This window comes from Epinephelus moara, chromosome 1 (assembly GCF_006386435.1).
Source record: "Epinephelus moara isolate mb chromosome 1, YSFRI_EMoa_1.0, whole genome shotgun sequence".
NCBI classification, from domain to species: domain Eukaryota; kingdom Metazoa; phylum Chordata; class Actinopteri; order Perciformes; family Serranidae; genus Epinephelus; species Epinephelus moara.
Genome location: NC_065506.1, coordinates 30,294,148 through 30,307,838, shown reverse-complemented (window position 1 = coordinate 30,307,838; position 13,691 = coordinate 30,294,148). Strand labels below are relative to the sequence as shown.

The 13,691-nt window shown below is 41.7% G+C and overlaps 1 protein-coding gene across 2 annotated transcripts in view; it reads left to right on the top strand.

Moving 5' to 3' along the window:
- The window catches only part of mettl15 (methyltransferase like 15), a 69,605-nt gene that overhangs the window by 29,521 nt on the left and 26,393 nt on the right, over positions 1 to 13,691 (top strand). For both annotated transcript variants that reach the window (XM_050040345.1, XM_050040353.1), the window contains exon 3: positions 10,381 to 10,517. In XM_050040345.1, coding sequence (XP_049896302.1) covers positions 10,381 to 10,517 — 137 coding nt within the window. The remainder of the gene's footprint in view (positions 1 to 10,380; positions 10,518 to 13,691) is intronic.

Sequence of the window (13,691 nt, the reverse complement as noted above, 5' to 3'; positions counted from 1 at the left end):
GAGCTGATCGCAGCTGCTCTAGGAGATTCTTGTATCCAGCGGACGCACGGCAGCGCACTCTTAAGCGTCCCAGAAGCTAATAAAATTACACGCCTCTTCTCATTTTGACTGAGTCGTGGTGAAATATAGATATAATTATAAGGATGAATGTATTTTTAATGACAAAAATACAACCACAAATCTTTGATCCATATCATTAACTGGACTTTTAGCAGTATTAACTTTGTGCATAGCCTACAGCACAACATAGTGGGCGATAAAAACAATAAACACAATCCCAGTTAATCACGTAGTCTCTTTATTTGGTGATAGAATGATAAATATCAAGGGAAAATGACCAAATCAACCAACTCGGGAAAATGCTCCGCCTCTCAGATGCCCCTGTTGTGGTAGGACACCATGCGATGGACGGAACAAAATCAGGTCACAGCTGGAGCGCAGAGAGCTCATATGCAACAGCTGAGCCAATTTCTGGAAAACTTGTGGCCCCTACCAGCCAGTTAAGAAGAGTGAGGAGTCAGCACGTATGACTTTATAAAAAGTCAACAAAACAAGTTTTTTGGGAATTGTGAATCAACCTCAAGAGGTCCTTGGGCATACAGTCATACACGTGCACACAAAAATATGAGGCTGATTGGTCCAGTAGTTTGTGAGATTAGCTGACAGAAACACACACACACAAGCAAACAATTCCCTCCAGGCTTACAATGATTTTACTCTCATTCATGTTTACCATCTCCTTAGATTTTTAGACTCACTTATTCGCGCCCCAGCACACAGTTAATCATATGTCACCTACAATTAAGCATGATAACGTTCACCAAATTAGAGCTTATCCTTTTGGGGCCATGTATATTAGAGCCAAATTTCCTGGTAATAATCTTTTAATGACACTAACCTGTGGACTGAAGACTTGGACAAACAGGATTAAGGGACTCATAGCCACAAGCTTTGCATATCTCTAAATAAAACTAAAGCAATACCATATCTCCCCAAATACTAAACCCAAGCCCCACACAAGAACTGTCCTTATTTCCTTATTGGTGCACAGGATGAGCAAAGAATTTAAGCTCATACCACTGGAATAACATCATGACTTAATGATCGTTCTGTGAGCTCTGACAAAGTTCTGTAACAGCTGGGCCCTTCACGAAATTCCCATAATTAATTTCTGTTTCTAATTAGCATACGCAGCAGGGGACACTTCAAAAAAGTAGTGCTAAAATATTTTTTAAGTCTCTCGCACATATACTGACAACTCTGAAAAAGGCTGGCCTTGTCGATTCTGCTTTCTCCGTGTGACCTACAAACTTCAGTGTTCAGTGGGTGTTTTTGGAGGCAAATGAGCATTTTTTTTTCCTCCACATATAGACATTTCTTGTCTTAACTAGCTCAAATACCTCCTCAAGTGCCTTTTATTTAAACTCGAGCCAAAAGAGTGCAAACAGCAGTGAATAGATAAGGAATGAAGGTATTTGTCGTAACTCTGCAGCATTCCTCCGACAAAAGAGAGATTATCTTAACATACACAGAGGCATTTGGAAGCAGCCCTCGGGCGAAGAGTTTTGTCAATATTTTTGTGTATCACTTGTTCACTCACTCACTCATTCACTCTCTCTTATTGACTCTGAGATGCACAGGTAGCAGCGCACTTTGAATTCAGACAGGAGAGGCAAAAAGGCCGCATGCATCTCAGACATCACTGATCACCATCAAAATAATCTCTTGACAGAGTAATTGCGGGAAGCTTTCATGCCTTTTGAGTTTGTCTGCTCTCACTGGCCATCTGTTTGTGCTCCCCACCCCCACCTTCACCTTAGACTACGACACACACCTATCACAAGCCTTTAAAATTAAGCAGAGAGAGGGAGAAGTTATTTACATCCCTTCAAAGACAAGTTCAACATGTGGAGGTAGGATGAAGAAAAACAGACAATACTAAAGCACTCATAGGGGAGTTTAAATGTTATTTCATTGTAAAATAATATAGCTTAAGCACAGCGACAGTTTTAAGTGTGAGATTTATGTTAGGAGTCAAGCGCACAACGGCAACAGCCACGCATGTCGACACTTCACCCCTCTCTGCACTCGCTAAAACCATCATCATTCCCCTAATCATAACCTCCACTTTCATCCGCTCACACCGAGCTCTCGCGGCGCAAACTAAAAATTTGTCTGCACTTGTATCTCGCCATGAACTTTGTGTGACAGAGAGAGAAATGCAAACCGGTTACCTCCACTCTTGCCATGGCAACGGACGCGACAAGAAAAGCGATCCTGTACCTGTGTATCTGTCTCACTAATGGTCTGTGTGTTAGTGTAACAAGATCTGTAAAAACTCCCCTCAATGACATTTTAGATCCCCCACTGTAACTGACCTGGGCTGGGGAGTCACAAGTAGGATTTAGGTGAGTACTCAGCCTTCTCTCAGGTTCCTGTTCCCCTTTTCCTAATGAATTCAACCATAAGAAGACGATGAGGCCCCTTTTTTCCACATAGCCAGGATATTATTTACTGAGCTGTTCGCAAATTGTCATTAATGCAAAAATCACACTTTTCCCCACGTCATATATGTTTGTAAATCTCTCTAAAGAGATGCTCTTACCTGTTTTTGGGGTTAACATACTAAATGAGTGTCTATAATATGTTTACCTTTTCTTTTTGGGATGAAAAGCTCTCATTAAGAATGCTGTGGGGTGACTGCTGAAGTGTCCTGCATTATAGCACCTTGCAGCTTCACTGTTGGACTGCACCACTCGGACCACTCCTAACTCTCCTATTCCCTCTGCTGGGAAAGGCAGATATTACACACCCCAAACAGAGCACAAAACACAGACTACAGTAATTACTTTTATTTTAAGTATCATCTCTGCGTTTGGAGACTGAGATGACCCGCGTTTGTGCTCTGGCTCGATTCCAGTCGGCTGCTTTCTCCGGGAAGCCCTGGTGTAGGTGAGAGGCTCGCTGTCACCCCTCTGTATGAAATATCAATGGGAATGACTCACTCCCCAAGTTTGGTGTCAATCATCATCGCAAATGCCAAGCCCATTATCACCAAATCTTTTCAAGAAGTTGTTTTGTCCATCTGGTGGCAGAAGCTGCAGGCTTTTTGGAAAAGAGGGAGGATTTTCACAACAGCATTCGGGGCTTTTTGAAGAAGCTTGTTTTCCCTCAGGGTGAGGGAAGTAGATTTTCAATTTACCTTATAAATGACCTTGTAAACATCCAATTCTCCATGTTTGGTTGCACGCACTTAATTTTTTAGCTTATTTGGAGTGTGTATGTGTGTGTGAGTGAGGGGTGAAACTTGTGTTGAACCTGCTGCACGCTGCAGCAGTGGTACAAATGTGAATAAACATACAGTATTTATATTTCCAACCAGCCACCTTGAAGAATATTGAGCATCAGTTGGCAGTGTGTTCTGTCATTTGCACCGGTGAAACAAACAGGCTTTACCTTTTGTTCTTTTGGCCACAGCTTCCTCAAGATGTGACAAAACATTGTTGTGACAAGTGCTGCACACTCCAGTGGAGGACCGGTTTGTCTCCTGGTTGCTTGTGTCGACTGTTTCGATAAAACCCAGCCTACTTTGCTGTTTGTGTTTCTGTTTTCGTTTTCCTTTTTTTGTATTGAATAGCACAACAGGCAAGTTCATTATGCGTGTGACTCATCCCACTAGCCCACACCCCCTCCCCATCTGCTGCTGTGCGCTGGAAAGGAGAGGGAACCGCCATTGATCACTTCTTCCCTCACACATGCACGCACACACCCCACCTTCAACGTCACTATCGATCGACATGTTTAATGTTTTTGTGGGGAATAGCTGGCATTTCCTTTTCTGTCATTTTACATCTGTTCCCTACCAGTTACTGACATTATAATAAATCACAGAGCAGGAATTTGAAAAATAAAAAGTAATCCAACCAATTATTCAAACAATCTCAGACTGTTCAGTCAGTGCACGGCTGAGACTTCTTTTTTTTGTAGCCGTGGCAGTCAGGAAATGTATAAGGAAATATGTCTGGGTAGGAGATGTTGGATACAGCTGAGTTTACAGCTACCTGACTAACAGCAAAGCTGCGGCGGCAGAGTGGTTGGCAGGTATTGGACATTTCCTTGATAAAGCATTTTCCCACTCACTCACTCCCTCCCTCTCATGATCTGATTAATAAATAGTGTTTAACAATTAATACATGCCTGTAACTCACTGACATGCAAATGCAAGAATATTCTGAAGCAGCTATTCACACAGTTTTAAAGATGTGAATTCATTAAAGTGCATGTTATACAGTGTAAGGTTCAGGCATCCTTTGCTGATTTTCAACCTTATTACCTACAGAGTGATTGTCTTAATTTTGAACCCTAAAAGTTACTTCAGCAGACATCCAGTGGCATTTTTACATTTGTTTTTTGTTAGGATAAATTCACAAATTGTTTTCAGGAGGAACCAAATGGTTTTAATACTCCTCAGCAGCACTAACATTGAACAGTTTTTGAATTCATTTTTTATTATTAACAGATTTAATTTCTGTCTTAGAAAAAAATTAAAACTTTCAAATGGACCACAGATGTTTTTTCTCCCCACAAATTAAAGCCACATTTAGGGATGCACTGATATGGATTTTTTCAACCAATACCGATAACCGATAAATACCTGCTTCTCATGGCCGATAACCGATATGATAACCGATAATTTCACATTTTTTATTTTGTTTGTTTTATTATGTACAGCTGAGCATAAGAATTGGCTAAGATTTAGTGAGAAAATATGGATGATTTAATATTCCATAGCTCTGACCTAACCAAATCAACCTGGCATTACTATTGCTAAGACAATGGAAACAAAGAACAGTTCTGACTCTTGATACTTGCCAACATTAGGTCTACCTTCAACGCCCCTGCCCCCTTACAGCCTTACACTACAGATGAACATAATAAATATAAGGATGTTAAAGTAAAAGTACTTTTAATCAGTATCAAATTCATAGTTAACGGTAAGAGAGAGGGAGATTATGAAGCCCAGTATTACTTCGTAGATCTCTGGTGTATCTGTAAAGTGTATAAACTGCATTGCAGAGTTGAGTCTCTACTAACAGAGACAAACAGCGACAACTGACTCATGTGAACATCGGCAGGTCCACGTTACATCTGGTGTATGAAATGTTTATATTGTCACGCTGCATTTTTACCCACCCAGATGCCGTCTCCCCATCCCACAACAGACTAGCCTACAACTACCAAGCAGTACTACCCTGGAAATCCAGAGTTCTCGCGAGAGCACAATTTGAATTTGCTCAGCGAGTCACTCTGGCAATCAGTAATGATGCTCATTACCCATGCCCTTGTAGCTGAGCTACACCAATCACATCGGTGTATCTGATATAGGCGGGCCAGAGGCGAGCTAAACAGATGACGACAGCGCTGCGACGACCGAGTTTGGAATCAGTCAGTAAACATTGCAAGATGGCTACGGATGAACACCAGTTGTTTGAAACGGCTTTGGCTGCTACAATGAATGAGTTAGACTTGGCTTTTTCTCTAAAAGAGGAACAGAAGACGGTGCTCGAATCTTTCCTTTGCAAGAAGGACATTTTTGCTGTTTTGACCTGATTCGACCGGATACAGCAAAAGTCTAATCTACCAGTTAGCTCCGCTGGTAGCTAAGCTCTGGATACGTCACCCCGTGTGTTGTTCTGATTGGTCGTAGTGTTATCCAATTGCGTGCAGTGATATTTTCAAATGCATGCTTGATGCCGCCCCTCGAGTTGGGTCATTTGCATTACTCATAGCCAGACCCTAAATCTTTCTAGATTTGGGTCTGGATTTCCGGGCTAAAGCAGTGCAGAGATGCGCTATTGTTTCACCTCACACATTAACACTCAACTCAGACAAACAAGAATTTCACACACAGCCAGAGAGGTGACAACACAAATAATTGCTAACTGTAGCATTACATGGCTAGTGGTTATAAATAAGTTTAACAACAGAGTCGAGCCTTTTTTAAAAGCTTGGTGTTGGATGTTAGCCGCTGCTGCTGATTAGCAGCTTTGTCTAACCTGTGTCGAGCGGTTAAAGATCAGACCCTCAGCACAATCCTGTTGTCTTCCTCTGGAACTTTGAAAGACGTCCACACCGTGACATGTTTTGCCCTCTTGACAGCGAGCTGCATTTGTTGCTGTTCTTCTCTGTGTTTATTGGCAGCTCGCAAACCAAGTTTAAAAGCACATGTACTGCCACACATTGTATCGGGTGTCCGATATGAATCGTGCATCCCTAGCCACATTAGGTGTGTTTACATGGACCCTATTGTTTCACTAATAATCAGAATAATAGCCCATTCAGAATAACAATGCCTCATGTAACCATCTGAATCAGAAGAGACTGGCCCCAAAGGAAAGTTCAGTCGGATTGGTGGTGTGAACCTTTGATAATATGTTCAGTAGGAAAATTTTAGTGCCTGATAACCATGTAAATGCTTAATCATTTCTCTTTGGTTGGAATAAATCTATTCTCTCCATTGAAGTCTGCCCCACGTGGGGGTAACATTAGAGGACGTAGCTGGTGCATGCGCCGCACAGGACGTGCCGCAGCAGCTGTTTCTACGAGCCTCCCTCTGCTGATTTTGTCAGAGGATTGTTCATAAATTAAAACAATACCTAGTATTCTGTTAGTGCTCTGTTCTTATATGAGTGCGCTGGATTTTTAATGTATTCTTTGATTGTGAAACAGTGTGTTACATTGTCATTACGGGCTGAATTGTTGAGCTTTCTGTCACTTACGGTAACAGAAGTCTGCATATGAGACGTTAAGGGAACTTTGGTAAATGTAACAGCTTTGGATAGTCTGCATGGGAGGTGTTTAGGGGACATCTGTAATTGTAGGTCCAGCAAATAACCTGGGTCACACTTACAATACTTTCTACTAAACTGAATTAACAGGTGGAACCACTTCTCCTTCTATACTTTATGTATTGAATTAATTGAATATTCTCACTAAGGTTGGAAAAAACAAACTTCCTCTTCCTCTGCTACATTTGAGTCAGTAAAACCAAATATAGTGATGAGACCTGTTCCCATAGAGTAGTAATATAATACCAATAATATTGCATATGGGTAATCTTTGTATCCGTTTAAAAGTTCTAAGAAAGACAAATTATCTCCAACATTCAATTTTTTATCATTCTGAAACACCTGCTAAGGTATAAAAATGTCTAGCTAGCAATATTTTTTATCAAGGACTTGTGTTTAGTCTTTTTTCTCAATAGCATGAGAGCATGTGACAAACCCTGAAAGCCGTAGAAAGTGTAAGAGTTGACAGTTAGTGTACAGTGTGTTTACAGGTTTCCTGCACCATGATGGTTCACCACTGCAGTTGAAATAGAGAGCACCATAACTAAAGTTGAATGAGCTAACTTTTCAGACCTAGCCTGACATCACCAGATCAAATCACAAATACTTACAAGTCTGGAACCTCTCAGGTCATTGTTAATACCCAGGAGGCTTTATCAACAAGTTATCAACATGTGTCTTCACACTAGGAAACCAGTAACCAGGTCTGCGTGGTGCAGATGGCCAATCATAGCACAGCAGGGCGGGACTTGGATGCTCATCTCAGCTTGCAGAAAGTGGAGGTAGAGGAGTTGGTATATTAATCTTTTGCCAAATCCTGTTGAAAGTACAATTAGCGAAAATATACCTCCCGGTTCGTTTAGTACTGTTGTGATAGCAGCATCAACAGAAAGTTCCACATCAGCTGCATCGAAAATGCCCTAACTGCTCTATGGTCTTCGTCTCAAACACGCTATGTATTAAATGGTTGTGATTGGCCAGGCACATCTGAGGCCACTGGCCTGACCAGGCTGGGGAGGACCAGACCTACAGTATCTGCCAGAGCAAATACACCACAAGCTCCCAGATCCATCTGGTTCCCAGGCAAGTTCAGACCATGAATTCACAACTTAATTGATCACGACATGAGATCCATCAGGATCTGTCTGATTCAGCTCTGCAGGTGATCGATTGATTCATCACATTGTACGGTTGCGTTTCCGTTATTAACCACAATCACTAAAAAGAGAATCCCTGAGTTTTCATAAGCAGGAGAGATTTAGTCGAACAGGAAGGGATGTGAAAGGAAATACTCACCGCTGATTTGTTTTGTTTTGTTTGGTTACTGAAGGGGAGAATAAATAATGGTTTAGTTGGCCTGCAGAAACACTGCTGTGGGACTTCAGAATAAAACAAGGGAAATAAAATCGACATTTACCAAAACTTGGAAGACATTATAGCTAATTTCAGTAACGATTAAACAAATGCTGGCCCTGTCATGTTCCGCTTGTGTCACTGGGTTTTTGTCTGTCGGATGAGCTGTTCCCACAATAAATGTTTAATCTGTCAAACGGCAGAACAAAATAACAACATAAAAAGGCATTTTAGAGGATTATTAACCTTAATGTTTGCCTCTCATACAGGATGTGTAACTGTTAAACAGAATATTGCAATAACATATGTTGATTGAAATTTTTTTTGTTGCACTGGAACCTGAAAATCTATTTTGTTATGAGCCCAGACATGAATGTCATAGTTTTAACTTGGAAACAATAAACAAGTCCAATAAATATAATTGGGAGGAAATTTACAATGATAATGATTTATACTTGATTTTTGAGCATCATACTTCTGTATTTTAAGTACAAAGACAACCTTCTTTATCGATCTCTATATATATATTGAGGAAGTCAGCCTTTAAACTTACAGGCCTGTCTGTTTGAAATAATTTCAGTGTTGATATTGACATTAAAGGGACAGTACAACCCAGAATCCAAAAAATATTTTTTCCCTCTAACCAATAGTGCTATTTTTTAGTCTAGATTGTTTTGGTGTGAGTTGCTGAGTGTTGGAGATATCAGCCATAGAGACGTCTGTGCTCACTATATATAATGGATCTGGATGGCACTTGGCTTGTGGTGCTCACAGCCCCAAAAATTATGACCCAGTTACTCAAGATAATCCACAGACCTTGTTGTGAGCAGTTTCATTCAGGGACTGTTTTCTTTCAGCTGAACTACCCCCACAGACTGTCCCTTTGCTAAGTCCCGCTCCCAGACATAGACTGTCCAATCATAACGTAGTATCAGGCCAGCTCAGACCAGGGTCCCACAACAACACAGCAGTCGTTTCAGATTTCCTTCATTTTCAGGCTGGTTTTGCGGATTTGGAGCTAAATGTTGTGCCTGGGGCACATTGTGTATTAATGATACTCGTTAGCTGGAGAGGTTGGAAAAAGACCGACCCTGCTGTACAGGAACCAGTGAAGGGAAGCAGGGAAACTTTGCTGATATTCAACCAGCTGTGTGGCATCACAGTGTGTGCAGATGAACGTTGTTTGACTTCCCAAGGAGGAGATCCCTGCTTGTACGGCAGCGGAGGTCCAGGTGCTGGCAGCAACACGGGGGCGAAGCCAAACACGTACGTGTGCACACACTGCGATGCCACACAGCTGGTTCAATATTACATATTCATTGTCTTCTGTGGCAATCAGCAGTGATGTGGTGGTTCACTTTTACACTGTGATCTGTAGCCTATAGTTCGGCTTTAGCTTCTAACTATCTTTGTCTTTTTAACCTGTTGTTGCTGCTGAGTCAGTTTGACATCCTGGATATATCCTTCACACACAGACACAGTTCGTTACAGTGTGGGCTCATGCTTACTCTGACAGCTTGTCGGACCATCACAAAGGTGCGGGGCTTAGTGAAAGGTCAATTGTATTACCCCGCAGAAGGAAGTGTGCATTTACTGCCAGCTCACCCATCACCATTGAGCTAACTAGCGTTACAGCTCAGCCGAGGAGGACACCATTAATGTTTACGTCCCACGCTGTCATGAGCATGAGCCTTTCGGGCATGAGAAGATGCACACTTCCTTCTGCGCAGTAATACTGTTGGCTGGTGTAGTTTGTTAGAAAGAACAGAGTCTCTTCTTGATTCCTGGAAAGACACATTGCTGTTGAGTTTTTCAGTTTGATCTTTTTTGGGCTGGAGCATGACAAGCCGAGTGCCATCTAGTTCCATTGTGTCATTATATATTATATCTCTTTGGCCGATATCTCCTTAGCAACTCAAACCAAAAAAGTCTTGATTGATAAATGTTATTACAGGTAAAAGGAAAAATACATATTTTTGATTTTGGGATGAACTGTCCCTTTAAGTACCCTGAGATTAAAAAGGATTAAGAAAAATCAGATATAAGGTAACACTTGTGTTCGTGTGAATCAAACACTTAAATGAAGAATGAACATTGTGACGTCAAGATGATGATTAATTGTGTATATGGAGTCCTGGTGTGAGGAGAATGTGTTGTTTTCTTGTTTTTTCACATGTAGGTGGTCCTGGACATGACATTTGGAGGTGGTGGTCATACCAAAGCGATGCTGAATATGGTTCCTGAAGTCACAGTCCTGGCTCTAGACCGAGATCCTGCTGCCATTTCTCTGGCCCAGCTCTTAGCCAAGGAACACTCGTAAGTGATTTACTGAAAAACATCAACGAGACCAAAACACAAGGAAGAGCTTATGTTGTAAGCCGTCTAGACACATGTTTATAAATTTACCATAAATTTTTATTGTCGCAGCTGACAGCTTGACCATTTTGAGTAGTGTTTGGTTTGTGGTCATTATTTCTTAAAACATACTGTAGGTGTGATATAGTATCGCCGCTCTCCCTGTATTTCTCACTTCTCGCCTGAGCCCGATCAAATACTGCTCGCCAAGATACAGCCCCTGAGTTTCAACATCCAATCAAATCCATTCCTCCTTCTTAACTTAAAGCTTTTCTCCCCCCACGCAAAGCTGGTGGGCCCGGCATGTCATTTGTCAGAGTAAGGGCCCACGCCTGCAGTGTGAAGGAGATGCTGCCTCCCACGGAGGATCTATAAGATATGAGGAGGGGGGGTAGAGAGAAGCCCAGAGAAGTTAAAAAGTGTAGAGAGAGAGAGAGAGAGAGAGAGAGAAAAAAAAGAAAATGAAAACATGAGAGTGAGAGAACAGGGAGACACGAGGACACAATGCCAGGGTGAGAGGGAGTGTGTGTGTGTGCATGAGCAAGGCGCGGGAGGATGAAAATGAGATGTTCCTAAGACCATGGCGTGGGAAGGAATCCTTTTACGTAGATTCTGGGGAAACCTCTCTCAAGGGAATCTGCCAGAGAAATGTGCCTGTGAGCAGGGAATGACAATTAAGAGAGAGAGAGAGAATGAGAACACTGTATTCTGTCAGCAGCAATATACCCCTGCTGTAAACTCTTCCACGCCTACTCGTGATGCAAGTTGAGAGAAGCTAGAGAAATCTAGCAATTAACCAATATTATTGGGAGCCTGAGTAAAAGACCCTGGCAGCCTACGCAGTGCATCCACACAACAGGGTTAGAGGATTTTCTCTCTCCTCTGTACTCCCATGTCTTAAAGTATAACCTCAGTGCAAACTGTTGAGTGTCGGTGTGCATGTGAACTCAGTTTTACAGTACAAAAAGAATCATTTCACCTCCCAACGTTTATTTAAAAGCATTAGCTTATGAAAGTAACCCTCTGTTCCCTGAATGATATTCACCTATGTCTTTAATGGGATTTGTCTCCTGCCTGTGGAGCCTCGCTCGTCTCTGCTTTTCACCATTCTTGTTGTTGCTATGACTTCCCTGCGCCTGAAGCTACGCAGGAGTTGTGCCCACAATGAATGTTATGAATCTGAAAAGGCACCGAGCATTTTTTGAAAAGCCAAGTCAGGCAAACGTTGGATTTTCATGTGTGTTTACAGGGTCACACACAAGCTGTCTGAAATATGCTAATAACTGTTTGCATGCTCTGTGCACTTTGTTGACTTCACATTATCAACAAGTGCCATGTTGGGTATCACATCAGGATAGTAGAATCTGAAAACTCTCTCTGTCTTCTTATCTAAAAATATTTTATGGCCCTATCTTAAAACAAACTGCATGTATTTTCAGTAGTGCTATCAGGTGCTAGGAGCACATAACTTGATGTTTTCATGACAGCTAGGTAGCTATCTATGTAGGAAGATGATAACACCATTGTTAATATGTATTCAGACTGAAAACAGCACTGCAGGGGGCTGCGTGTTTTAGTGGCATTTTGTTTAAGATACCACTGAGACATAAAAAGTAACAGCTTTTAAAAATTAAAATACAGCTGTGGGCTTTTGCCCTTCCCTTACAGCCCAAACTCACTCTCAGCCTTTGGCCAGTGAGTGATCGTGTTAAATAATCATGATCTCACTATTGACCAAAATAATCCTAATTATGAATTTTTCCGTAATGGAGCAGCCCCAACGTAAAGGCTTACCAAACGCCATAACTCTGCACAACAGTTTATGATACAACCAGGTATTTGCAACTCTATAAAGTCATGGCAGTGGCAACTTTTTGTTTTAAATCTTTTGTCATGACAATAGTGAACTAAACAGCAGGAAGAGAGCCTTCACATTACAAAGTAATCCACCAGAAATGTGCACTTGCATGTATGTGATTAGCCAGTGCAGTGCTAAGCTCAATGTTGTTGAATTGCAGCAACATTTGAACCTGTTTGCCTCTTTTCCGGATGACCCTGCATCATTTGGCCAGAGCCCTCTGCACAGGCACCAAGCTGCATCCCCTGAGGCTGAAAAATTAGGCCAATGCCAAGTCTCAAAAACTGTAGTTCCTCGAAAGGCCAGAGGAGGCTGGCTCTGGAAATGAGTCAATCCCTGTAGACCCCCGTATTAAAAAGCTCAGCTTTCCAGCAGAAATAAACATGTTTACAGCCTGGTACAAAAAAGCGGTTTATCGCTCATATTCCCATTCAATCATTCATTCAACTGTATGGGGGGAGTTGAATTTTTATGTCACCTGTTCACATTTTTATTAAGGCTTGAAATTACGTATGATTAAGGATTCCAATAATACTTTGAGTGACAGGCTTTCTACTTGGCAACACCTCAGCTTCAGAGTCAGATCCACATCTTGCTCCTCCGAAGCTCCACCCTCTCATCGTAATATGGCCACAGTGATGGCAACAGCCAAAAGGCCAAACTCAAGGCTTCAAAACAAGTGTTCACAAAGCAATCGGTGACGTCACGGTAGCTACGTCTATTGTCGGCACCCCCTCAAAATCAACAGACCGACTCTACTCAAATGAATTAGAGGGCTGCATTTCTTCATGCATGCCCCAGTCCAAAGTCAAAGTCCGAAGTCAAAAAACCCCAGCCCAGTTAGTTTTGTGTTGACTCCTGGATAAATTGCACACTGCATGAAAATATCTTAACTCGTCGTCAAATAGAATTAGTTGGTCTGGTTTTGTCACCATAAAAAAATCCAGCCAAGGATCAAAGTCTTTGCATTGTTCAGCACAACACACAAGTCAGCCATTCTGCCAATTCTATTCAGCTGATTAGTAACCTCAGACAATCAATCACACATCACAGACAACACCCAGAGAAGTGTAGATTTCCATATCCGTAAACTTTACCCATCTGTGACACAACATCTCCAAACTACCATTCAGAAACAAGCTGTTGAACCAGGAAATAAAGATGTTAAACTAAAAGTGGAGAAACGGCAGGGAAACATTTAACAGTTATTGATGACATTTCAAGAAGACGATGTCACCAACGAGTTAACAGCCATTTAGTCACAACATTCACAAGTT